The sequence below is a fragment of the Tinamus guttatus genome, unplaced genomic scaffold (assembly GCF_059628265.1).
Source record: "Tinamus guttatus ecotype Peru unplaced genomic scaffold, ASM5962826v1 Tinamus_guttatus_pri_ptg000472l, whole genome shotgun sequence".
Classification (NCBI taxonomy): domain Eukaryota; kingdom Metazoa; phylum Chordata; class Aves; order Tinamiformes; family Tinamidae; genus Tinamus; species Tinamus guttatus.
In genome coordinates this window covers 5,775,295-5,802,475 of record NW_028289006.1, presented here as the reverse complement: position 1 = coordinate 5,802,475, position 27,181 = coordinate 5,775,295, and the positions used below count along the sequence as shown (strand labels likewise).

Here is a 27,181-nt window from a genome sequence, read left to right as displayed (position 1 = left end):
TTGGGATTCACTTGTCCTTACTTTATGGATTCTTCTATTTTCATAAAATAAATGAAGTGCTTTTAAATAAAAGCCTAAGTACATGTAAGCAGAAGTTGGACCTTCTAGGAAAGCAAAAGGAGCCCCAATTAATTTACAGAACTTTGAAGAATTAAGTTGTTACTGCATCTGATATGTGGACTGGGAAAGGCAACCACAGCCAGTCTGTGGTTTTTACTGACCCGTTGATCTTGCAGACTACCACTTCCCGCTCTCACTGTTGTAGTACGTGATTAAGAACCATAGAGTTTCACAAGAGAGAGGGTTTGTGTGTTGTGCTCTCATTTGGCAGTCCAGTGTTTTGTTTGTTTTTTGGGGGGTGGGAGGAGTGAGTCGGACTGCATCTGATCTTTGGACAGTGCTCTTGCTCAGGATAAATCCGGCTTCAGTTTCCTCCAATTGCCTGGGAGGTGAAGCCTCCCCCCCCCAAAAAAAAAAGGTAATTCAAAAAGAAAAGTAAACTGCAAAATGGTAGCTCAAAGTAAGATGAGTTCCATTGTAAGGGGAGAGAACAAGCAGACCAGTGTCAGAAGATTTTCTTTCACTGTGCTGCATTAAATAAATAAATATGTTGTTTGTAAACATGTCTCTTTAAAACTACATACAAATATCACAAAGGCAGTGATGCCAATACTTACAAATGCTAAATCAAATGCTGCAAAACATTGGTACAAAACCTAACCATGCAATCTTAATTTGGAGCCCTTGAGCTTAATTGCACCACAGTACTTTTTCTGCATCACGAACATGTTTGTGAATACTGGTATCACAAACATGTTTTCATCTTTTCTACGGTGCTCTCCCAGGATTCCAATCTTAACTCTTTAAACTTTGAACAAACAAACAAAAAAGACCTGATACTAACTGTATCTGATACTAGCCATTCCTTCACAAGGAATTTTTGTTCTGATTAGGGATGAATCCGAAATGGAACCACGAAATAACAAGCAAAACTGTATGCAGCCCGGGTTCTGACTAATGATGTCTAGTAAGGAAATAAGCCCTGGATCCGCACTGAAGAATCCCGCCCTGCTACCCAACTCCTGAAAGAGGCAGAGACCTTCTAGCGAGACACATGTTTACACAAGTAAAGCCATGTATATAGGCAAATTAAAGGGGCAATTTATTAATATTTGGTGCTTTGATTTTGCAGCCAATTATAACTTCAATATAATAATGTCAGTCAATATGATTGTGTTTTCCCCTTCTTCAGCTTCTGTGATTTTTCACGTGTGATATTGGCTTGGCCAATCATTTAGCAAAAACTCTGAAATGAAAATCCAAATTGTCCTGACAGCTTGAGGGATGATGAACCCTTCTCCCTTCACTGTATTGGTTACAGAAGAAAAAAAAAAAAAAAAAAAAAAAAAAAAAAAAAAAAAAAGCTAGCAAGTCTGACTTATTGCTGACCAAAAAGACAATAAAAAACAGGGAGGCTCTTTGTGGGGTTTCTGGAACAACATGCAGCCAGGATGGATGTTGCACACACATCAGCCCGCTCTGAAAACAGAGGGCAATCTCCTGAGCATCCAGGAGCCCGACAAGGAAACGCGTTTGCGGGACAATGTGGATGAGTGCCTGCTACAAACGCAAGCGTGCCGGTGCACAAGCGTGCCTCTTTCTCCTACGGGCGGCAAGTCTCTTCACGCAGCGTCTGGAGCCGTTGGAAACAGAGGTCGCGGCACAAACATGGCGGTTTGGGATCATTAAGTTACTCAGGATGCCAGGGTGCCTCCCCCCCGCGCGCCCCCCATGATGCCGCTCGAGGCGGACACAGGAGCCGCCTCAGGCCGCCCCGCGCGCCCAGGCAACGGCCGCCGCCAACGGCCGCCAACGGCTGCCCGCGCTCCGCGGCGCCCCGCCGTGACTAAGCAGAGGCGCCGCCGCCCCGCCCCGCCCCGCCCCGGCCCGGCCCGGCCCGGCGGCGGCTCCGCCCGGCCCCGCGCGCCGCTCCGCCCCGCGCCCTGCGCCTGCGCGTTGCGGCGCGGCGGCGGCGGCGGCGGGCGCAGGAATGCGCCCTACGGTTAAATAGTGGGCGCAGGGGCGGCCGCGCCGGCGGCGGCGGCGCTGGGGCGGAGCAGCGGCAGCGGGACAGCGGCGGCAGCACAGCGGGGGCAGCCTCCCTCCTTGCCCTGCGCCTCGCTCTCCTCCATGGCGCCGCGCTCGTGGGGCGGGCGCGGCGGCGCGGCACGGCTGTGACGGGCGCCGGGCTGGCCTGGCTGCTCCACCGGGAGACCCGGAGCGGCGGCGGCGGCGGCGGCGGCAGCCGGGGGTGTCACCGCCTCTATGATGAAATTTAAGCCGAACCAGACGCGCACGTACGACCGGGAGGGCTACAAGAAGCGGGCGGCGTGCCTGTGCTTCCGCAGCGAGCGGGAGGACGAGGTGAGCCCGCCGCCGCGCACGTGCCGGGCCGCCGCCGCCCTTTGTCTCGCCGCGCACACGCGGCCGCGCTTATTCATTTATTTATTACTTATCTACTTGTTTTACAGGTTTTCTTAAGCTTTTCCCTGGACGGGGTTGGGGGTCGGCGGCGCCCGCCCACCATCTTGGTGCGCGGGGCCCTGCGCGCCGCCGGGCGCGGCGGCACTTGCCGGGGGGGTGGGGGAGCGGGCGAAATTTCGCGGTTTTTATTAACCCCCTGCTTGAAATAATGCTTTAATAACATAAAAATGTGTTTTTTATGTGTGTGTTTAGCGCAACTCGGCTGGCGGGGAGCGGCGCTGCGCGGGCGCCCGGGGAGCGCTGCCCGCCGCGGGTGAGCGCCGGGCTCTGCTCTCTTAGAGACGTGTTCTGCGCGCCCTCCCTTTTCTCTTGTCCTTCTTCCACAACCCAAGCGAATAAAATATTGCTTAGTGATATTTGTGTAAGCAGCTGTGTGTGTGATGAGGCCGGGGTGGGTTTTGAGCCCTTTTTTATAATAGGGAAGCAGAATAGGGCAAAGCGGTGGTTTTATGTTGCAGCAGACTCCGGAGGCAGCAGTGAAGTTGCCCTATATTCCCAGGCAAGGTCAGGTACCTTGGCAGTTACCTGAAAACTTCTTGGGTGGTTTCATTGCACAATGTGCTTAAATAGTTTCTCAGGCCAACACTGTGCCCTTTACTTTTTTGTTTGTTTTATTTTTTTTTAAATGGTTATGAAATAACCTTAAGTGTTAGGGCTATTTTTCCCTCTTCTCCCATTTGCTGTCCTCTCCAGCCTGTTAATATGGCAATTTTCTTGTGTATCTTTAAGTATATCCAGCAAAAGACAAATGTGGTAGGTAGAGGCCCCATCTCAAAGTGCTGATCTCTGAGTTTGAGCAAAAACCCTTCTGGCATATGCTGTTCTCTGTGTAGTATAAATACAGCCTTGTGACTGCACTACTTGGTTTTTGCTAAACCTTATGAAGCTCTTACCGCTGGTGAAGCTTTTTCTGGGCTTCAGCAGCACCTCTGGTACTCCAGCAAGCTTCTCCATTTGTGTGGCCTCAGTAATTCTTGTTGGTTGTTAACCCTTTTTGGCCTTTTTTGGGGTTCAGACAGCTTTTTTTTTTTTTTTTTTTTTTTTTTTTTTTTTTTTGGTGGAGCTGTGAGCACTGAGGTGCTTTCTCACAGCACTGGTAGCTGAAAATCCATGGTTGAGGTCACACTTATCTGTGGCTTCCATTCAGTCTTCATTTCCTGCTGCCAAAAAGATTTTTGCTCTGTGAAAATATCTGAATAAGGCTACTGCAAATACTGCTTGTGCCTTAGTGTGCTGCGCATGGTGGTGGCTCTGCCTGGCTGCGCTTAGGGTGGAGGCTGCAGCTTTGGGCTATCTCGGCTGGAGCAGCTGTACGGGCAGAGCCTGTGCTTCAGGGGTCCTGTGAAGGTGGGATAACCCTGCTCCCAGGTGTGCACACAGCTGAAATCAGCTTCAAAGCATTGACTTCCAGAGGAGCAGTGGTAAAATAAACCAGTGGGTTTAACAGTTCTTTACTTGCCTTCATATAGACTTGTCTCTTTTAAGCTTGGTGCTTGGCTGCTACTTTTTATTACCAACCATGTTCCTCAGGTTTGCTGGGCGAGGGCTGCTTCTGCTGTTCTTGAATGCTGTTTTTAATGTGTTTTAGTGTAGGCTTATTTCATACTGCATATAATGGTTTTGAGTACTTCCCTTCTTTAGTGAATTCAGCTGATTTACAACTCTGGGGATCTTTGGGTGCCAGGTAACTTTGGCTTTGAGGAAGCAGAAAAGAACAACTGAAGTGACTGGGGGGAGCAGGGGAAACAGTAGACTTCTGTAGGAGCTATTGAAAACAGTTTAATATCTGACCCTGCAACCCTCAGGGGTTATTACAGACCCATAAGCTGAGAGCTGCCCTGGAGATGAGGCATGAGAGCTTGTTCCACCCATGCAGGTAACTGACATAAGTACTTAGCAGTGTGCTCCATTTTGGAGTCTTAAAGTGAGAGAGCAAAGTCTTGAGGTTTTTACATGGAGGTATTGTCTGTGATGGTCTCTTGATGGAGCATGCTCTGACTTTAAAATGACTAGCTTGTGTCCAGAGGAATATTTGCCACATTCTTCTGTTAGTTTTACAATTAATTAAAATTAACTCATCTTCTAGCATCAACCCCAACTTTCTAAATGGGGGGTTCATATCTAGTTGTGCCTGTGCTTTTTTGGGGGGGAGGTTCTTCCTTGACAGGGCCTGTTTCCGTCCTGATTACAAAGCTCTTGGGCAGATACCTTGCAACCAGCAGTAGCAGCTGAGTTGCTTTCACTTCATGACCTCTCAACTGGTAGCAGAAGCTGTGAGTCTAGCACACAGGACACTGTATGTTCTCCTTAACTAAACATTTCTCTGCAGCTTTTGATACAAAATCATGGATTTCCTCTTTTGATATTCTGGTCTTCCTCTATGGATGCTACCTCCTGGTTTGGAAACTTGTAAATTTCAGCAATTACTCTTCATCATAATCATCGATGGAAACAAGACTGGTCACTAAAGTGATACCTGATCTCCACTCTTAATCTTCTAGTACAAGATGCTGTTATTGCTTCTTGGTCTGTCTCCCACATGTTTTGTAGAATTTGTGCTACCTTTGTAGTTTTATGTTTGGAAGCCTTATTGAAGCGTAGGTTACAGCTGACCTCTGTGGATAATGAAATAATACATCAGTTGAATTACCATGTTAATTTAAATATTTTTGGTTAAGCCATATTTTATTTCACTGTTTGCTTCTTGTTTCAGAATATGGGTGGACTGTAGAATACCCCTGAGGTCAAACTCAGTCTGGTGGCCCCTGCAAACAGTTCAAATCTGGCAACTGAAGTGCTGTTCTCCAACTAGGACACTGTCCTGTTAGACAGTGTGCTTTTTTTTTCTTTTTTTTTTCTTTTTACTGCCAAACTGTAGTTTTTTTAAGCAAGCTTTTTGTTATGGGGTGGAAATTGTGCTTGTCCATGGTTTCGTAACCTGTCAAAAGCTGCTGCTCAACCTTCAGAGCTGGCTTTATAGCATAAAGTCTGTACTTCTGCAGCAGTTGCTGGTTGTCTGGATGAACCATTGCAAAATCCTCCCTTCCTGTTTCTTTCATCTTCTTCAAAGCACTCCATGTCAGTATGTTAGTCAGTTTACTGCCCTAGCCCTTCTTGGTTTAGCTTTCACAGCCTTCATGTTGTGATAGTGTGATTTTTTTGTTTGTTTGTTTTGTTTTCTTCCCTGAATATGAAACTTAATGGTAGCCTATATAGGCAGGTGATACTTTTTTGGATGTTTGAGTGCTTTAAAAGATCCTCCTGGACTTCCAGTGAGGAGGGCCGGATACGGTGGAAAGTTGACTGCCTAGTGGGGGTGATAAAGGGGCTGGAGCAATGACTGCAGGTACCAGCTGCCCTTGGAACAAAAGTGGGAAAATCCTGTGGAAAAACAACACAAGACCATGGAGATGAGATGTTTTGGGGCTGTAGGCCTTGTGTACTATGCGTGTGCATGGGGTGCTCCCTGCACACTGCGTTTGCATAAAGCATTGCTGCTGTGGGCTCTGGGTGGAGGAGAGGCAAGGAAATCCTTGCCTCTCCAAGCAGAGAACAAGGCAGGCTTTTATGACTGCAAAAACAAGCAGTCATTAATGTTTTTTTCTAACCATTTGGATAACTACAGCATTTTAAAAGCTAATTTGATTATACTTCCATCAACCACATTATATGAATAAATTGGCAGTTATTTTTAAATACCTTGAATATAAAACTTGAGTATATTCTAATTATTTTAGCATCTGTAGATGCTGTTTTCTGTAGCTGAATGTAACATTAACAGTTCTACTTAAGCGTTCAACCAGCAGTTTAGTGACTGTTCTATAAGTAGTTTAATGTGAATTTTTAGTGAAAAAAATCTCTTCACCAGATATTATATTTTTCTGGTTCTATTGTTCAGCCTTATATAGAAGGTAAAATCAGTTGAGAAGGGTATCCTGTTACTGTTGAGACAGTAGTAGGAGTAACTGCTATTTATGTTGTCACGCTCTTATAGAAAATGTAGCTTCTGTGCTAGTCATATGCTTGTGTGTCATTCATAACCTCTTCAACTTTGTTGTTTTTCAGAAAAGCTTCTTTATAAAAGGTCAATATTTTAGAGGGTTAAAAAGGACCTAGAGGTATCACCTGGCTAGGTATGAGATGGGGTGTGTTAGGAGTTTTAAGTAAACTTTCAAAGTAACCCAGAGTTTGTCATTTGGAGTCTTTTATCTTTCACTGTAAGCCCTCAGCTGTAATTCACAGATAATGTATGCTTTAAGTGTGACGTGGGATGTGACAGCTATATTCCATATTTAAGGTTGGCACACTCTCCAGAATGGGCTAGGAAATGATGCAGGTGATCTAGCTTACTCTATTGATGCGTTATATTTTAAAGTATGCCTATATACTATCAGATGATCCCTTTTGATACGCAGCTTGGGTACGCTGTGGGGTTTGTTGTTGTCTTGCTCCTTTTCGGCAGTCCTAACAGCTAGGAGGATTAATTGTTGGAGAATGGTTGCCTCTCTAGCTTTGCCTTGCTGTTTTCTGATAACTTGAACATCATTGTTTTTCTTGTATTTGTAGGTCTCAATTTTAGAAGATAGATTCCTTCTAACAGCTTCCAAAATGGTCCTTGATGTATCCTTACGCTGGCTGTGGCGTGTCTGCAAAGTGTATGTGTCTGCTTATGCATCCCTATAGGCTCCTATGAGTCTGTCGTGGCTTAAGCTTGTATTATGGTTAAGAAAAATAATTGAATGTTAAGTTGCTGGTGAGATTTATACTGGCTGCTAACTTAGCAAGTGCAGAAGCTTTGTTATCTGCAGCAAAACAGCTTTCTGCAGTTGCTGTGTATACACCTCGTGCCGAGCTGGGAGCTTCTTGGCAAATTCCAGCTGCTTGCTAGAGATGAAATCTCAATGTACTTGCAAGCTGTAGGAATTCAGTTATCAACCTGACAGTTAAGGCTTCAGCCTTAACTCGTGTCTTTTTAGATACTGAAGTCTGCCAGCCATGAGTTGTTCAGTGGGAAACCTGTTCAGGGAGTTTTCCCCCTAGTACTGTGGCATTGGCTGTGCCTGTGGTGTCCTTGCTCAAGCAGAGCTGGGGGCAGAAAGCCCTGTGGCTGCCCCTGCCTAGCATCAGCTCAGTGTGTCTTGAAGCAAAACCTGTTTTATGCTTTGTCTCAGTTGGGAAGTGCTGTCTTTTTGAACTAGAAATATTTGTGATTATTTAGGTGCTTCAGAAAATATTCTTTATAGCTTACTTTCCCATCCTGAGTTTGCTTTGAATATTTACACTTGTGGCTAAAATGTCCTTCCCTTTGAATTATCAGAATTCAGTGGTGTTCAAGCTTCCAAGTTTTGAATCTCTAAAAGAAAAGAGACTGTTCAGAATTTTCATGCTATTTATTTATTTATTGCTAGCTAGGATTTGTGGCCAAGTTTTCTCAAACAACTTTTTTAGGTATGTGAATTAACAGATTGCAAGTTGGTTTGTATTTTCCGTCTTGTTTTTTTTGGAGAATATTTATAAACTTTATTTTCATTAGGTGGCTTTTTCCAGTTCTTCAGCTTGAAGAAACATGCTTTTGGCTTTGAGCAGATGCTGGTCTTATGGAACATCAGTCTAATTTAGTGCTACAACACTTCAGTAAAAGTAGTCCTGTGAATGTAAATACTCAAAATACTGTCCTTGTTTTTTTTTTTTTTTTTTTTTTTTTTTTTTTTTTTTTTTTTTCCCCCCCTCAAAGTACCTTGAAGGCTACAAAGGCTAAAATGTAACTGGTGCTTGTCAAGAAGTAATCTTGTCATGTCTCTCCCTACAGCTGAATGGCTCCCAAAGATTGGGAGCTGTTGCTTCTGAAAAGTACGTGGGAGCTGATCCCGTAGTCAAATGGATTATGTTGCTGAGTAACCACTAAAAGGGGGTTCTGCTGCTCAAGATTAGACTGTGGTTTCAAGTTGCGAAGAAGTGAGTTTTGGGTGTTCTCCTTGGTGCCTTGTGTGTTCTCCCTTGGGCTGCCTTTGCCAGTGCAGGGGAAGGGCTGCACTGTAAGGTGGATTGGGGACTGAAGCGGCCTGCGGATGGGCTGGCTTTTATGGATGCCTCTGGGGTTTTGTTTGCTGCTTTTTGGGAGGGCGGGGCAAGAACCTATTATCTTACATGGATGCAAGAACTACACCCTTCACTGCACCATGAGTCCTATCAAATCTCATTCTCAGAAGAATATTGACGTTTCGGAAGGGACTGAATGCTATAGGTGACTCTCATACTTGATGTGAGGAAGTTTTCTGAATGCTGCAGTACTAGTGCTGTCTGTTTCTTATATGCACACTCTGTCTTAAGGTGAAAACAAGCTACTTGAACCAAGTTGGAGGAAAATACTCCAATTCTGAATCACTCTGACAGGCTGTCACCCACATACATGAATTCTGTGTGAAAAGCTAAGTAATAGTTTTGTCAGGGCAAAATGTTTCCTGAAAAAGCTGATTTTCTTGCTATTGTCATGTAATCTTAAAGTCATAAGGCCTCAAAGGAAAAATCATTTGCAGATAAGATTTTGAAATTTTGTGATACAGAAATACATATTTTTACATGTTATCTCTTGAATACTACCCAGTAGAGTTGCACTAGTGATGACCAAGCATCATGGTAAAGTGATCTGTAATGTTTTCATAGTTTATATCAAAATTTTGTTGAAAATCTTCAAGTGTGGGAAGAGTCATCTTCTACTTAATTTTTACTACCTTGATGCTTATTTTGCACATTGAATAGCTTTCTAATAACCCAGTGACTTCCAGAAAGCTGTGGATAAAATGTTGCTTTTGAGTGTGGTAAGGAGGATATTCTAGACTTCCTTCACAAAGTGAAAGATTCAGAATCTGTTTTCCTGGGTTGCTTTCAAGATACTGTGCTCAAATTATTCAGATTTAGGAGTAATGTACATCCAGTTAATATACCACTTCTCAGTTTCTGTTAACTGAGATTGCATCTCTAACTTGACGTGTCTGGACACTGTGCGTTTTGGTGAACGGTTGGTTATGTGTGAGGGGCTCTTGAGCTGGCTTAGGTTGGTCTAAGGATGGGCAGCTCTGGCCCCGTGTCTCCGTGCCTGTTCCTGCGGCGCTGCCCTGTGGCCGTGCAGTGGTTGGGGAGGGGGACCTGGCTGAACATGTGGCTTCGTGCTGCCCACTGGGCCCCAGCCAAACCAGCTGCCCTTCCGCCAGCCTGAGGGGAAAGAGGAAATATCTTGCGACCCTGGCCTGAATTGAGGTCTTAAAGTATGGCAAAAGCTCAGCTTAAGAGTTTCTTTTACTACTATACAGTAGCTTTGCACATGTAACACCTTTCTGAAGACTTTTAGAAAGTGGTTGCTGCAAGGAGTGAGGTCTCCAAGCAATTGATCTGCTGAGAATGCTGTCAGGAAGGGGAAAGTACTTTCCTTACTAAGGGCTGTGTGTGTGGCACTGCTGTCGCCTGTTGTAAGGACTTGTGTTTTCCAGATTTTTGGAGCCCAAAATGAGACGGTGATATTCTAGGACAAGGGCACTGTGGTAACCTATAGGAGAACTGAGAAACTATTTTAGAACTACTGAAATAAGGCAATGATCCTTAAAATAGCAAAAAGTTTTAGATTAACGAAGTTGCTAAATACAGTAGCAGGCTGAAATGAGCTTTCTAATTTCAAATATGTGCTTTTCTGCAGGATTTATACAGTGAATATTCCAAGTGTTTGCTCTAAAGTTCTGACAGGGTTTGTAAGAAGTTCATGCTTTTCCTTGCTGCTCTGTATTGTTCTTGTGTTGCAGCATTCAAAGTAGTTACCTGGCACTTCTAAGAGTGTTCCTGAGCTGAAAGTAATTGGAGGCTGCAAGAATGTTAGGGAGTATTATACGTTTTAAAAAACTCTTTGCATCTGCTAATGGACACTTGAAAACAAGCTACAGGGCTTGATGGATGCTTCTGACTGTTTGGGTTAAAGCATCCTTAGCTTTCACAGACTGAGCCTGTAGGCTGAAATTTTCTGCGGTGTGTTGTGTTAATTTGGTTCCCTTTCATCAAAAGGGATCCTGCTGTTTTCTCAGAATGGTGTTTTCCCCCCTCCCTTTTTAAGATGTTTCTGGCAACTGTGAGAACATCTGTGCTCTGAAATAGCACTTTGGCACTCTGTTTTGTACTGGAGAGGTGCTTGTTGCTACTGTTTTGAGTTTCTGGTCTGACTAGTTCAATGCTTCTGGAATCATTAGCATGTGCTCAGCTTTACCCATGTGGGGAGCTGTGTGCTGTGTTGTCTGCACACCTATGTCCTTTCCTCCTCTGCAGGGCTGTTGTGCCTGCCTAGCACTTCCCTCTTTGCAGCCCAGCTCCAGTCTTCCAGGAGAGAGGTGTTGGTGACTTCCCCTCTGGAAAGCTGTTGCTGTCAAGTGCTGGTTGGCACTAGATACCGAGAGGAAAGGGGAGACTTCCAGCTCTCCCTTTCTGGGAATTCAAACTGCAAGTTGGGTGTAGCAGTGAGACTGACTAGCCGGAGCTGATGAGGAAAGATGGGATGCACAGTGCGAAGGAGAGGAGTACACTTGATTAGGCTCTGAAGAGAGACATGGACCATCTCTTAAATACTGTCCATGGAACTAGCCTTTTCATCTGTAAGTGTGCCTTTTCTTGCAAATATCTGCTGTAGGAAAAAATCTAGTCTTGTAGCTGGGCTATGGTGGCCTTTTGCTTCACGCCGTGGACAGTTCTGCCTTGCAGGCAGATTGCAGCCCGGAGGTTTATTTTCTTCTGCCTAGAAAGCTTCAACCTGAACTATTCTATGTAAGCTGGCTTTAACGTAATCATTTTCATAAGCTGCAGTTAAGGAAGGTCAGCAACCCTGAAACTTTGTATAACCTTAACTCACTTTCTACTTTTTGGATTACCCAGTATGAAAAATATATGGAGGAATGGTTTTTGGCAGTAATTTGTGTTGTGAATTGTTGCATTTTAGTCTTCTGGATTGTATGGCTGCTAGCTGTTTCACAACTTTCTCTTGACTTGAGAACTTAAATAGGCCAAAATTTTGGCATCTTTTTCTTGAAATCTTTAGTTGTTTATCTGTAGAGCCAGTGTTTATAGTGAGTGAGTCCCATGATGCCACATGCTCTGTAATTACTACTTTTTGGGTTAACTGTATCTTGGTTAAGCAGATTGATAGCTGCTTATTACAAGTAGGCTGGCCAGCAGTTTCTTTCTCACTATGCTCAAAGGTCACTGCTATTTCTGGGCTTTAAGTGAGGGTAAAATCTTGGTCAGCAAGTCCTAGTGGAAGAATCTTTCCTTCTTCTCTTAGTTGAATTGCCATGCTGTTGCCTGACTTGGTGAGGGGAAAATAACAATTTACCCTCACCCTTAAGTTTCTTGTTCCAAAGACTGTAAGTAGGGAAGCAGGTTTGATGCCATTGCTGTGTATTCTGGAAATCTTACTTTAAGGAGAATTCTTCATCAGCTCTGGGACTTCGGAGACACGGGAAAGGCAGTGGTCACTAGCAAGTAAGATGATGCGAGAAGTCTGAAGTCCTTTCTGTGTTCTTGGATGTGATATACAGCTTTTCTGTATATAAAGCAAAGTACTCTTCTTCCAAACATTTAAAAAAACTTTTATGTAAAACTTGGATTGCATAGCCTCAAACAGTGCAGTGTTAACGTTTAATTACTGTATCTACTTGAACACAAGCAACCTTAGAAAAGTTTTCTCTAGGGTGTCCAGGTGACCTGAATCTCTGTTCTCCTGTTTTGCTTTTTGTGATTTAAGGGAAATTGAACTGCTGCCAGTTTTGCTTCTGACTTTGCACTTTTGTGAAGTTGTGCACTCTTAAGCAGCTGCAGCAGCTCTTTGGTGCCTTAAGTGACTTACAGCCTAGTCAGCCAGGCACAGAGATCTGCATGGCTGGTTGGATGGAAATACCTGAAAGCTATACCCTCTGGAAGGAATCCAGAAAAGGGGGCAATTAAGTCCAAGATTGCTTGCTACCTTAACTAAAAGTCTTTCTTGGGGTCCTTTTAAGCCTTGCCATGCAGTCTTAGCATTGGTAGCTATCAGCTGGCAGTGTTCCCAGTGAAATGTTCTAGATGGTAAACTGCTAGCTTACCCCTTGGTGGGTGTCTCATGCCCTATTGGCTTCAAATTTTAATATTGCAGGAAGAAAGAATTGTGCAGCTTGCCCTAGTGTGATCCCTTTTAGCTGTAAGAGCAATGGGATCAGAGGAGAAAAGGGCTTAGAAGTAGGTATACTTGAGAAAACACTTCAGTTCTAAGGTTAGCAGGGCTTCAGGTTGCTGCCAAAATTCCCTGTCCATAACACTTTGGGTTTACTGTATGTGTAGCTAATACCTGTCTAGTGGAATGATGTCTTAGTGTTGGTTACTTGCTGGATATATTCACCTATGCTCTTTTTAAGGGTTAATTAAAACTAATAGATATAAATTTCAGCTCAATGGACTACTGATCAGGCTAGTGATAGTCAATTATATATATATACAAAAACTTTAAAAAGAGTTCTGGCTTTATGCTACACTGCCAGGAGCAGAAACCTGATTTATCCCCCAGTTGTAATTAGGAAATCTATGCTCAGCCTCAACTAAACAATGAACCCTGATTAAAATCATTGTACTAAGCTGGGAATGATTTAATGCGATGGAGCCCTCCTTTTGTTGGTCGTTGTGGCTCGCTTTCACATGACTGCAGCGCATACTGGTTTGCTCAGCAGAAAATAATGTGTGGTGCTCATGCCTGGGATCCCACAAGTGTATTCAGAACTTGTTTCTTTTACAAATGCTCTTTAAGCGTTGGCCAAGTGGCTCCTCTTTGTAGGTGGAGCATCCATATCACTCACTGCGTGTTCAAAAGCTTTTTGAAACCATGTTTAGTAGAACTGAGTACCTCTGCTGGAGCTTTCTGTTAGCAAAGATATTGGGAACAACAACTGTCATAAGGACTAGGCTGAGACTACCTTGTTGTCTTTGTCTATTTCTGGGGCATTGGATGAGGTAGTTGAATAAAATACTTTGAAATACTGAACTTCTAGGTCAGATGTTAGGAGTGATTTTGTGCTAAATAATACTCTCTCATCTGTTCTTTGCTTAATGTAGATGAATCTTTATTGCAAGTAGAGCACATTTTTACAATTACTTGCAATAAGTATTGCAAGTAAAAAATGTTACAATGTTACAAATTCTTGTCATGCGTTTCAATATGCACAAATGTGGCTACATTGAGTTTAATTACACTTCTCGGTTTCTGCAGATGAGCCTGCACTGTGTTTCTGTAAGTGCTATAGCGACACAGTGTGTGCGTGAGTACATATATATACACGCATTATATGCAAGCTGCCCTTTCTTGCTTTCATCAAGGAATCCTTTTCCTATTTAATCCAACATGGAGATGAATTTTAAAACCATCCAAGTAGCTGATGAGGATTTGATTGTCAAATCAAGTAATCTGGCTCCAGTGAACATTTGAACCTTTAAAACAAGTTTCTTGTTGCTAGTTTGTTCTTAAGACTCGAGCACTGATCCTCTTCCTCACTCCCTGGTTTCACGCAGGGCACAACAGGGTAAGTGTTGTCCAGAACATAGTGTGTTTCTGCATGTCTCTTTTCCATGTGTTTCCTTAATCAAGGTCTTGTTCTGATAGTTCTGTAGTTCTAGAACATACTGAAAACTCCAATAATTTCCTAAGTGGCTGAAAGTGTGTTTTTCTTTTTTTCACAGCTCTGGACACTATGGAAGGCAGGTCCTCTAAATAATGTTTATTAAATAGGTATATATCAATGATGTAGCTAGGCTATACACTCAATTTTTAGGTGGAATTAGTGTCTTGAATGAATTTGTCTTGTTAAATTAGAAAATAACCTAAAAGACAACTTGTCACAGCCTTTCCTTCTAGAGAAATGTTATAAGTAACCAAATTGGACAAGAGCCCATGAAATATTCTCCTCATATAGCTATGCAGTATTGTGAATATGTTATGCTAACATGTGACTTCAATTATTGAAAAGAAGCTTGTCTAAGGTTAAAAGTTACAAGTGTTTTCTGAAGTTCTATTCTTTGGCCAAAAACTCAATATTTAACTCAGGAATTAAACTTTTGTGATGAAAACGCCTCGTCTTTAACACTTTGCAGTTTATATGATCCTAAAACTTACTCAATGCTGCAGAATTCTGCTGTGATTTTTGCTGTACATCTTCATTTTTATGTACGTTGCATTTTTTTTACATTGCGCTGAAGAAAGTAAGCATGCAGAGACATCTGATCAAATGTCTTGATTTGGAAGCCTTAAGGCTCAATGCTTTCACTGACTGCAGTGTCACAGTTTTTGATTGCTATTGTGCTGCATTTTTAAAAGTTACAGCCATATTGGCAGATGAACAAGTACACTGCAGTAAGAGTACGTATAGCAAGACATAAATGATGTTTAACAGTGATTTGCAATTATTTGTAGGTGCTGTTGGTGAGCAGTAGCCGGTACCCAGATCAGTGGATTGTACCAGGAGGAGGAATGGAACCAGAAGAAGAACCCGGGGGAGCAGCAGTCAGAGAAGTGTATGAAGAGGTAACAAAACCAAAATAGATTCCCAGCCCCTTTATGCTGCCAATAGCTTCAGGTGGGGACTGGGAAGAAAGAGGGAGCTCTACCTTCTGTGTGCTGGATTTGGCTTTAATATCCACGACTGAGAAATTTAGATGTCTTGTGCTGCTGTTCTGTGTTAGAACTGGGGTATCTAGTGAGGTGAGTTAGTTAGCTTTTGTCCCAACAATATATTTTCAAAGCTGATGTTCTGACTACACACACTGGAATTGTGACTATGACTTTATGCCAAGTGAGATGCAGTGGTAAAATGGCAGTTTATGCAGAAAATGTTTTGATATTTAGCTCTTCTAGGAAAGACCAAGTGAACAAACATTTAATAGATATGCATCTTCTAAAGAAAGAAATAAGCAAAGCTTTGAGGAAATTCCAAGCTATGCTAAAGAAATTAGAAACTCACACAACTGAGCAGTTGAGAATTCAGTGGCAAAAAGTTCTTGTAAACATCTTGAAGGCTGCTACCTATATGGAAAGTATCATAGATATGGTCTGCTGTTCTATCACTGCTCCTTTCCCCAGTCAAAATCATTTAAGTCTTGATGAAAAAATGCAGTTCCATTACTAGGGTACTTAGTTCCTACTTAAATTCAATTTTTATAATAATAGTCTGAGGCAAGATGTTAAAAATATTAAATATTAGTGTCATCTATTACATATTTAACAAAATCAAATTAAAAAAAAGTCCTATTGAGTCACTTGAGCTTGCATCATTTATTGCTAAATTTAAGTGACCACAAATCAACTTGAATTCTTTACATTGTACTTAGGCAAAAAAGTATAAGATTTTATGGGGAAAGTGTTTAGGGAGTAAGACTGCAAGGTACACACTTGTGGCTGGTATTAGACAGTTTTCTCATTCCATTTTGGCTAGTGCAAAACATGCACACGTTGTCACTAAACAGTATGTGCAAAGGCTTTCTGAATAGCTACCTGCTGCTTTTGCTTGTTTACCTTGAGACTGGTTCACCTAGGTTGTCATTGCTAAGGAGCTTGATATAGATACAACTGGGCCCAAGAGTTGTTTGTTTTCTGGTGTCAATGAGAGTGGATTGTCATCCTGTGATTGCTCTCCCCTTACATGAGGAACAGAATAGTTCAGAGTTCAGTAGTGTCAGACCCCTTGTAACGACTCAAGAATGAATAAGCATCACTGGTATAAAATTATTCTAGGCTTCCTTCTCTATTGTTTTGCTGTAGATCCAGTTTTCAATTGCGTAAGAGGTATTCGAATAACTGCAATCTTTATAAGAGCAAAGGAGACTGCCACAGGGCAATTCCCTGCCATTTGAAAGGAGCAGAGATCTAGGATTCTAGGAATGAAAGGCAATAGTAGCACCTGTGGGGAAGCTTCTGACACTTCCAGCTGTTGGGTGTGATGGGGTTGGCTTAAACACAGGTCCTGGCTCAGAGTTCGTGCGGCCTCTGTAGTTCTAATTGCTGTGGTGACCTAAGACACAATCCAAGATGAAGGATAAAAAAAGTCTCATCTGCGTCAAAGAGCTGAACTGAATCAGTCTCTTTTCTGTGGTGAGTAATAGTTTGTCTTTAAGGGACACATCCTCAGTTAGTATGCTCTAAAACTCACTATGGGAGTTTGACTAACTAGCTTCTCAAACTGCCATGGGTTGAGCTACTTAGCTTGTAGGTGATGCAAGTGATGTGCGCAGGTCTCAGGTTAATGTCATAAAGTGATATGGTGGCAAGAGCTGTGATATTGGGGTTGTACCTAGCCTTTCACTACACTTTTGGGTATGTTGGAAGAATATTTTCAACTGTTCCTATTCCAAGACCTATTCATTTGGCTTTTGCTCAGGCTTTCTCTTGCATGTTTATATGGATGCAGCACAAGAAGGAATGAGTATTGGCAAAAGTTAAGCTGGGACAGGGGAAAGGAATGAAATACTTGATGGTATATTATATGGTATAAACATCTGTGGGAATTTTACTATTCATGTAAAAGCCCAGAGTATGTGAAGTAGTGTGAGAACTTGATGGCAGCTGGACACTGATACCAGAAGTCAGTTATTTTGAAGGATATTTTTCTCTTGTGGATGTATTTTTATACCAGCAGGCAGAAAAGAGTAAGGCAAAAAGTGAGAAATAGTAATACCTGCTGTAGCTCAGTCTTACTCTTTCATGTTTTTGTCTGGGCAGAGCAAAAGGCCATACATTGTGGTTGTAGAGTGGTGTCCACACAATTTTGTGGTCAGGAATAGCTTTTCTTCCTTCTGCCAGAATTCTTCCTTTTGGAATGAGGTCTTTCACATCAGCAGACTTGAAACACTCTGCTCCATGTGTTTGCTCCTGTCAGTCAAAGCATAAGGGATCAATCATGTACAAACAAGGCAAAATTCTGCTGGGCAGATGCTTAGGAGAAAGCAGTATTCTGTTCTGCGGACTGATAACATCTACATCCTGCATATTCAGCCTTGGGCCTTCGAACTTGCCTTGTGCCTGTTACAATTCATGATAAGGTACCTTATTTGAAGCTACTTCTGCAGTCATTTCAAATAGTGATTGGAAGTGTTGGGCACTGACCTTCAGTACGCTATAGAGAAAGTGCATGTATGTGTCTGAGACTGTAGCTAAGGGATGATAGATGCTTTTACAGTCTGTAGTGAGAGAACAACTTTTTGCAAGTGATCCTTACACTCCACCTTTAATCTGAATTCAAAGGTATCTAGTACTGACCCTCTTAGGGTGTTTTGCATCCTGAGAGCAGCTGTCAGCCTCCTGTTCCTCTGATAGCTTGTCTAGCTGTGTTTCACTAAGGTGCTAATGCACAAGGGGATCTTAAGAGCAGATACAGATCAAACTGCAGTTTAAGAAATGTTTCCAAGGCCTTTATGCTGCCCTATAGATGCTCTCTGCATGTGGTGGCATTTTAGATATCAGAATTTTTAGTAAGAGGCTTCATGGCAGGAAAGCTGAGTCCCTGTGTGAAGGGAAGATGGTAATGTTAGTGCTTATGTGCTGCACGAGTGTTTCTTTAAGGGAGGGGGGAAATAGCAAGTTTGAAGCTCTTGCAGAGCTGGCTGAGGTGGTTGTACAGTTGTATGTCGCTAGTGGGGGCAAGGCAGACTTTGGCTTGCTCTTAAGGCAATTGCTTTTTCCTTTCCAGAGAAAAGCAGACTGCAGGCCACAGTAGACTCCTGGCTGGGCTTGCTTGTGTGTGTAAAGGTTTCTCAGAAGCTGGTAGCTTTAACCGAAAACTGTTTGCAGACACTTCAGCCTTGGATTTTTCCTACTGTATAGCTGATGAGCTTCAGAGTTCATGTCCTCCATTAAAATATTCTTAAGCTACAGCACAAGTCTTGTGCATAGCCATTAGACTAAAGAAAAGTGCCATTTCTGAAGAAAAGCCAGTGTGCTTTTTGCTTGAGCCATGGAAGTTCATTCTACCCTTTTTAGAAATTGCCCTTTCTATTTTTATACTAAGGTCAATGTCACCTTGCGAGCTGGACACAGCACAGTGAAGTGAACTGTAAAGAGTTTTGTGAATGAGTAAACTTCAAAGGAAGCTGCAGCAGTCATTGGAGCTGCTGCTGCTTCAGTATTGGGTCATGTGCAAACCAGCCTGCAGCTTCCATCAATTCCTTAACAGGGGGAAATTGAGTTGGTGGGTGTCATGGTATTTCCTAATGGTGGAAGTGCTAATATACTTCACAGTATGAAGCCCATGGGCTCTAAATTGCCCTCACTTTCCCACTAGTAGTGTTGTATTTAAAACCCTTATAAAAAAATCCTTCAGATGCGTGTGCTGCAGTTGTCTGCATGATGTTTTTTGAAACTGTATAGTGTTGTGGGTTTTACCTCTAAAATGATTTAGTGTGGCTGTGAAACGCAGTATAGAACAAATAACTGTCAATTAACAGGTTATAATAATTGAGAGATTGTCTAGTTCCTTGGGTACATTTTTTTGCAAGCCTGAAATTAGAATGCCAAAGTTAGTGTAAAACAAAGTAATTGCACCTGCTCTAAATGAGCTATCCTGTTGATGAACTTAGAGCTTAATCCTTTAATTAGGTAGCATGAAAGATGGAAATGGAAATTGTTTGCACATGCCATGGTCAAAGGGAAATAAGAAATAAGTGAAGCTTGGCAAGCTGCTGCTGCTCAGCCTCTCGAACTGAGGGAGTTTCTCCCACTTTCTTCTGCCCTCCCTTGGAAAAAATTACTCTTGCTCTGTTTGTATTTATCCTAGCCTGAAATGGCAGCCACGGAAACGCATAATTCCTCAGTGACCTGTGGGAATGGAGCTCCTGAGGAGAGGAGACTGGGCACAATGCTTAGTCTGCTGCACCAGTGGAAATGGCAGTAACTTCATCCGTGACCTCTCACGGGAATCTGCTCCAGTGAGCATTTGATCTCTGGAAAATGGATGTGTGTTTTAGAGCTAGGACTAGGCACAGACTTGAAAACAGCCTTGCCTTCTAGGGGGAAGGTTGCAGCAGATGCTCTCCTGGTTTTATGTAAGTTTGCAAGATAGGGCAGGAATAACCTCGTGCTGTTTCTTCAAGAGTAGCATTTCAAATATTGTCTAACAATTCCCACAGTTAAAAACTCTTCAAATCTGGAACCTTCAGGCAGCTTTGTGCCCTGCTGTGCCGAGAAGCGCGCTGCAGCGTGGCTCTTGCTCCACCTGCGGGAAGGAAGAGGCAGGTCTGGCTGCGTGCCTGGCGCTGCAGCGGGGCTCCCGCTGTCCCTCCCGAGCCGCTTCCAGGCCGGAGGATCATGGGATGAGCTGGCCAGTTCTTCCTCTTGCGGTTGTATTTAGTCTAATGCTAAAATATGCATAATTTCAGATGTAATACGCTATCTACATGGAGCTCAGGCCAAGCCCTAAGGAATTCTGTGTGGGCGTAGTGCTTAATTCCACAGCTTGTCTGCAGAAGGAAATGCTGGTTCACCGGCCTTTTCTCCCAAATTTTAGTGTTTCTCCCTGCTTATTGTAGTCTATAGGATTCTCTTAACAGTTTTAACTGTTTTGTTTTGACAACTTTTGGGCATGTGAAAGGAGGAAAGATGTGTTTTAAAGGCAAATGGTTCCAAGTTTAGCACTACACCAATGTATTGGAGTAGGAGCTGGTACTTGGGAAAACGGAGCTTTACTTGGCTTTCTAGGAAAATGCTGAAGCATTTTTTTGGTCTAGCACTTTGCTCTTTATACGTTTTGAAAGAGCTACAGTGTGGTAAAAATCTTTTAAAAAGTGATCACTGTCATTCTAATGAGAGGTTTTGAATTCCAAAGATGTGATTGAGGTCAGAATAGCTTATTTTCAGAGAGGAATTATGAGCCTAGTTACTGCATTTTCTACTTTAGGGTATATATCTTTCTAAAGGTAATGCTGTCTACAAGAATACTTCACTTTGGAAGCACACCTTTGCCTGCAGTAAGTAGAAATCAGGAATACTAATCCCATATTTAGTGTAGCCATGTGTGGTTGTACAAATGCAAGTTCTGTTCTGGGTAGGGGGGATTTTCCCACTTTATGTAATAGTGCTTCTAATTATTTCATTCAGAATTAATCATCTAAGTGCTTGAACTTGCATGGAGGGACAAGAGAACATGCCTGTGGTGTGAGCTGATGCACTTGTTTTAACAAACCCATGAGCTAGCTAAACAGGACTTCTCAATGGCATCTAGTATCTTGAAGGTTTTGGTTCTGTCTTTCCTTTATAGTGGTTCTTTGGTACTTAAAAAAGCTTTTCTGGTGGCCGTGAAGCCTGCAGAGTCCATGCTGGGCTCTATTAAGCCATAGCTCTGAGGGTATCAGCTGGCCTTGCTCTAGAAATCTGCTGTGACCTGAAATGAGCAAGTTAGTTTATCATGGCTGTGATTAAGATGCTGATTAATCACATATCCAGTGTGAATTGCTGTGTAATTCAGCATTGTTCTGTGTTGCAACATAATTGCAGTAGGAGATTGCTGAAGAGCTCCAGGGGCTGCTTCAGCCAAAATAGTTTTTAATAAAAAAAGGCGGGAAACACTCCTACATAGTGAACCACGTTTTTTTTACTGAGGCTGTAGCTCACTGAACTTGAGAGCATCTAAAGTTGCTTATCAGCTTTCTTTGAACAGACTGGTGGAAGTGAACGTGCAGCCAGCTGATACACCGCGTCGCTGTTAATGGTCAAACACGGGGATTTGTTCTGTGCGATGGGAGGCCCACGAGCGCGTGCGCCGTGGCGGGCGTCCCCGCGCAGGGCCGTGACCGGCGCGATGGCGCGCGGGGCTCCGCACCAACCCTGGGCCTGGTCCCTGCTCCAGATGAGCAAACGCTTGCTGAGGTTTCCAGAACAGAGATTAAACTTGCTTCATCAAAGCTGCTTAATGAATAGCACCAGCCATCTGCTTGCCTTAAAAAGAAAGGCACAGAAATGTTCACTTTGTAAGATCTTCACTAGTTTATTGCTAAGGCCTGCCCTGTTGTCTGCCAGAGTTGCTTATCAAAATGTAATTAAGATCCATATGGTCCTTTGTATAAAAACATAAAACATCAGTGACCTTCTCTGAAGCTGGAAACAAAGACTGAAGGCTAGAAAACATCATCCTAGCACTTAAAAGCCCTGCTTTAAGTATGTTTAGACAAGACAAAAATGTAAATGACTGTCTGCCAGGAGGCTGCATATGTTTTTGTCTCAAGCAGATTTTTTCAGAATACATGGATGAATATAAATGACCTCTGTTGGAAAAAGTGCTGTTAATGGAAAGCCAAACTTCAAAATGTTGGTGGAATACAATGGCCAGCTTAACTGTATTGAAGAAAATTACTAAGCAGAAGCTGATACAGAGGGGCAGTTTAAAAACTTAAAACAAAACCACTTCTCTGAAATAGCGGAGCTCTAAAGATTCCTGCTCTAGGTTTATTACTATACTACTACTCATTATCTCTTGCTCATCTACTGTCATTGTTAATCTCAATACCAATGTCATTTAGCTCTTTAGTAACTCACAAAGACCAATTAAAACAGTTGTGATCTACATGGAAAGCTTGGGGGATCCGTGCATTCTTTGATCTGCACAATAGGCCAGGCTTTTGTGTTGTAAAATACTCAAAATTTAAAATACTCAAAATTTAAACTCAAGGCAGTGTAACACTCTAAACAAGTTATTCGGCTAAATAACTAAGAGGTTGACTCCTACTTTTGTAGGAAACTGGTCCTACAGTATTTTTAGTTTTTGAAATAACAAAACATATGTTAATACTTTTTTTTTCTGTTTCTTCTGTAGGCTGGAGTAAAGGGAAAACTAGGCAGACTGCTTGGGATATTTGAGGTGAGCTATTTTCTTTACCTTTAAAACAAAGTTATTTTTGAGAGAGCTGATGAACCACAGAAAGTAACTTCTACACAATGGAGTCAAACTGTAAAGTTCTTGTGACTTGCCTTTAATTTTACAGTGCAAATTTAATGCTACTGGCTGAAGTATTAGACTCTTGATGCTACGTAGCGTAAAAAATTTGAATAGGGTCCTTTGCCTGAACTGATAAGTTTTCTGGAAGGATTTAGCTAGTACTTGGAGAAATGGAGTTAACATGTAGAATAAAACCACTAGCAGTTTTACATATTTCAGAACTTAGACTTCTTGGTGTGTCAGGCTTGGAACATCTACCAACAACCCTTACATTCTAGATAAAGCTTCTGTAGTGCTGGCTTTGTGGCAAACTGCAAGTTCCAGACAAAAGTCCATGTGTCTAGAATTGCAGACCTAAGTCTTCACATACATCCAGTGTACTACACTGCACTGTACGGTGTGCAAGCTGGAAGTCTCTTGGTTTAGTAGTCATGACTCTACATTCTCCAATCATTTTAAAAACAGCTTTCAGATGGATTTCTCCTGACCTTTTTCCATGAACAAATGTTCTACATTTTTGGTTAAATCACACTGTTTCAGGTATTCCCTCAGGTTCCAGAAATAGTTTTGCCATTCAGCAGAATTTGAGCATTGTTCTAGTTCTAATTCATAAGATTAAAAAAATATTAAATGAAGAATTTCATGTCATGTTGTTCTTAAAATATTTTCTTCAGCTACAGCAAGGTAATGAAAGCCCCTTTTATAACTAGTACTTGTAGATAATCATGAGCTCATAGCTGAATATAAAGTTGAATCTGATTAAACTGGTGGCTGTTTAATGGTGAGCAGAATGAGCACCAGGCTGCCAAGCACCAATACTTCCACTTCAGGGTAACAAGGAAGCTTTGATCAACTAAAATACAACTGATTTATTGCTGCAATTCTGCATGTTGCCCTGTGGTTTGCTGGGAAAAATAACCTCAGGTCAAGTAACATCTAATCTTATAGTTGTGGTAAGTCTGCAAGTTATTTACACTATTTGATGTACATTAAAACCTTTATTTCTAACATTCAAGCAGAATCAAGATCGGAAGCATAGGACATATGTTTATGTTCTTACTGTGACGGAAATACTGGAAGACTGGGAGGATTCAGTTAACATAGGTAAACCTCTCCTCTGTCCTCATGTATTACACTTGATGTCTTAAATGTCTGTCTTAATGTTAAAATCTGTTACTGATTATGGGGAGAATCTTTATTCTGTGAAATAATTGGATGTAGCCATGCTTTTCTTCTGTACCTCTACAAAAATATAACTAGGTTTGCTTCAGTATTTTGTATTATTCTTTTGCTATATATTCTATGTATTGAGATAGTTTCAATTTCATTTTTAGTTGCAATCTCACTTCTTATAATACAAAAGTCTTTCTTAAAGGTAGGATACTCTGGTATTCTCCACCAGTACCTATCTCTTTATGTAGCTTTGACCCTACGCAATACCGGATGGATCTATTTTGATATTTTTAATTATATTGCATTTAATTTCATTAATTGCACTCACCAATTCTAAGTAAACCATTAGTTCCATGCTTAGTGTATGGAAGACCTCATCGTATTTGTCTGTTTAAATTTTGACTTACCAACCCTTTGGGTATCAAAAGCTGTGTAGTAGCTTGATTGAAATGAGGGCCTGTGTATATGTATCCACACATGTATCAAGATAGGATGGCACTGGGGTGTGCACAGGTACCTCCTTTGGTTGCTTTTCTTCAGGTTTCTGACCTGAGACTGCACAGACTGGGGACAGTGCTGGTCTGGTCCTGCCTAGTGCCCTGCTGGTGGGGAGAGGGCAGCATTTGGCTGTGGTTACTGACAACTTGTTTCATGTCATGTGGGGGAGAGCTGCCAGCAGTGAGATGCTAGAGCTGAATGAACTGCTGAGATGAGCCACATCTGGGTCTTGAACAGCTTGCACAGGCTATATTGGTGTTAAGTATAGTATTTGTGTGTCACTAACACTGTCAAGCCAATGAAAGAACGGGACCAATTCCACTTTTCAGAGCACTATCCTCATCTATAAAGATTTTCAGAGGCCTGTAGTGCTGAAGAACGTGTTTGTCTTAGCACTACCCTAAACACTTCTCTAGTATATGGTGTGTTCTTTTTGGAAGTGTTCAGGTGGCACAAGTATCCTCATGGCTGAATGTCTTGGGAGCGCCGCTTTCTGAGCCAGACCAAGACCACCTTGTTTTGCTGCTCACTGCCTACACGTGCAGTCTTCACACATGGCTGCTGTGCAAGGCAGGGTTGAGTCGCTCCCTTTCTTTACCTAAGGAGTAGATGCGGTTTTTCCCCAGCAGTTGCTGCCTGAAGGGGGCCTTAGCTGAAATGCTTTATTATGAAACTTCAGTGAATTTGAGTGAATTCATGTTCATGGGGTTTCTCAGCACTTATTCAGTCTGTATCTTATGTCTGACAATATGTGTTTCTAAAATAAAAGAAATAAGCCAAATCTAGCTTTCAGATTTCCACAGTGTTCTTTGCTAATTTGTAACTATTTTTGTGTATTACTCCCCCAGGAAGGAAAAGAGAATGGTTTAAAGTAGAAGATGCCATCAAGGTCCTTCAGTGTCACAAGCCTGTTCATGCAGAGTATTTGGAAAAACTGAAACTGAGCTGCTCACCCACTAATGGAAATTCTGTGGTTCCCCCGCTTCCAGATAATAACTCCTTGTATGTCACTTCTGCACAGACTTCTGGGTTGCCCTCTACTGTGAGATAAACATTGGGATGCCCTTTCTGTTCATGCAATCGCAGGGGAGAAGCTGTGTTCACACGTTAGGCATCTGTATAACTGTCAGTTCTAAGTAAAATATTTGAATGCGTTATAATGTCAGATTTGTTGAATATGTTTTTCCTTTTTAACAATGTAAAATAGTATTTCAGCAAACCAAAGCCATATATGGATTTTTTTAAGATGCCTTAATAGGCCATTTTTTAAAAAAAGGAAATGAAACTTGAGTATATAAATTTCCATATCCGCTAAAATAAAATATGCAGCTTGATTGTGTTCAGCTTATCCAAGACTTGTCAGTTCTAGTCAATAGTTCTGTAAGAGTTATTTGCCTGGAGAACAGCTTGAGTGAATAGTCTTAAACTATACTCTTATTTGGTATCTACAACCAAAGTGCTAAGAAATTAAGATACTTATTTGGGAAGACTTAAGTGTGGTGAAGGCAGAGATGCCTAAGTGTGACTATAAAGCAGTGTTAAAACATTTGGCCTGTTGTAGCAAAGGCTGCCACTAAGCAACACTTGCCTCAGTCCTCCAAAAGGTTGCCTTGTCCTATGCAGTCTTCATCTAATGTAGAGAACTAGACCAGGAAGAATAAATTCATTACTTGCAACTTCTCTTACCTGATGACCTGACTGCCTGCTGCGCCTGGAGAGTGCAGCAGGTCCCTGCATCCTCTGTTGCTCCTTCCAAAGCCAGTGTTGGTTTTGCTCATGGTATAATTGCAGGGGATGGGGGGGCTCCTTTCTGGGGTGCTCCTGCAGCCCTTGATGCCAGACCTTTTAGGTAGGACTTACCCAAGTGGACCCTTCAGGTTACAGAGCATCCAGGTTCTGCTGAGCAAGATATCTTAACACATGCCTGCTCCTAGCCTGGCTCTGCCCGGGCTTGGAGGTGAGTGGCCTGAATTACACTAACAGAGGAATGATATTCTTGTCTTATAAATAAGCTATGCTGAAAGCCCCAGTAGTGTTAGTTCTTAATTTAATTTTGCTGTTTTAACATCTGTTGCTTTCACTGTTTGAAGTGAAAGCTGACCTCTTGGTAAAACCTAGCTGGAATAAATGAGGTTCAGCTGACAATGTTGCTGTTCTTTTCTTTACTCTTTCAGCCAAAAAAAATGAAATGTAAATCCACTGTAGGTCTTAATATGTTCTTACCATAGGGTTTGTGTGTGAGTGTGGCTTTCTTCTACATGAACACAGTCTAACTTACATGGACACTCTAACTCCGCATTTTTCTTAGGATATAAATGTTATACCTGTCTGTACCTCCTCTCCAGTCAGCCAAAACAGGTTGAGGTAGAACAGTGCCTCATGTGAAGTTTATTCTGGGTAAAGCTCATTCTCTTACAACCTTTGAACATTTGTAAATAGTCCAACTAGTAAATAGTGAGTGTAAAATGGAAAATAAATGTAATTTAAACCTTTTGTTACTCAATACACAAATGGTTAACTTCTACTTTTTTAACACAAATTGTGTAAAATGCTGCTATAAATTAAACTTTTTTGTGCTGTTACACTTTTTTAGGAAAAAAAAAAAGTTGTTGCCACAGAAGTTACTCTTCTAGAATACAACCTTGTGCCATATGTAAATGCAGTGGAAGTGTAGGGAGACCAGTGTTCCAGTCTCTTAATGCTGCTGTCTTTGAAGAGGTGTAAAAACTACTGACAGGAGGTGTGAGCCGCGTGAGGGGAGGATGCTGAAGCTCTGGGTAGGCTGCATCTCTTCCATCCTGTATCTGCTCTCCCTGCCCCTTCCAGAACTGGGAGGAAGCCGCAGCTGCGTTCAGGTGCGTGTGAAGGAGGTGAATTATCGCAGCTCCCTCGGTCTGGGGGGTGGAGGGGCAGAGTGCGGTGCCACTGCGGTGCTTGGCAGGCTGAGCGCCCTGCGGCCTGGGCTGCTGCTGCCTCAGCCCCTCTCTGTGGACAGGCCT

The 27,181-nt window shown here is 42.3% G+C and overlaps 1 protein-coding gene across 2 annotated transcripts; it reads left to right on the top strand.

Annotated features, from left to right (window-relative positions):
- Window positions 1-2,130: 2,130 nt before the first annotated feature.
- NUDT4 (nudix hydrolase 4) lies at window positions 2,131-25,336 on the top strand. Of its 2 annotated transcripts, none has more exons than XM_088532942.1 (5): window positions 2,131-2,424; window positions 15,008-15,118; window positions 22,389-22,433; window positions 23,531-23,615; window positions 25,031-25,336. In XM_088532942.1, exons 1-5 carry the CDS (start codon window positions 2,326-2,328, stop codon window positions 25,231-25,233), a joined length of 543 nt encoding a protein of 180 aa, XP_088389068.1. In that variant the 5' UTR covers window positions 2,131-2,325; the 3' UTR covers window positions 25,234-25,336. The 2 variants fall into 2 exon arrangements, with proteins under 2 accessions (XP_088389068.1, XP_088389067.1); XM_088532941.1 differs by having other exon boundaries at window positions 23,528-23,615.
- Window positions 25,337-27,181: the final 1,845 nt, after the last annotated feature.

Excerpts from the sequence above, each read along its gene's own strand:
- NUDT4 (XM_088532941.1), top strand. The coding sequence starts at position 2,326 with ATGATGAAATTTAAGCCGAACCAGACGCGCACGTACGACCGGGAGGGC. Across the intron at positions 2,425-15,007 it reads GCAGCGAGCGGGAGGACGAG|GTGCTGTTGGTGAGCAGTAG; the intron begins GTGAGCCCGCCG and ends AATTATTTGTAG. Across the intron at positions 22,434-23,527 it reads GACTGCTTGGGATATTTGAG|CAGAATCAAGATCGGAAGCA; the intron begins GTGAGCTATTTT and ends CTAACATTCAAG.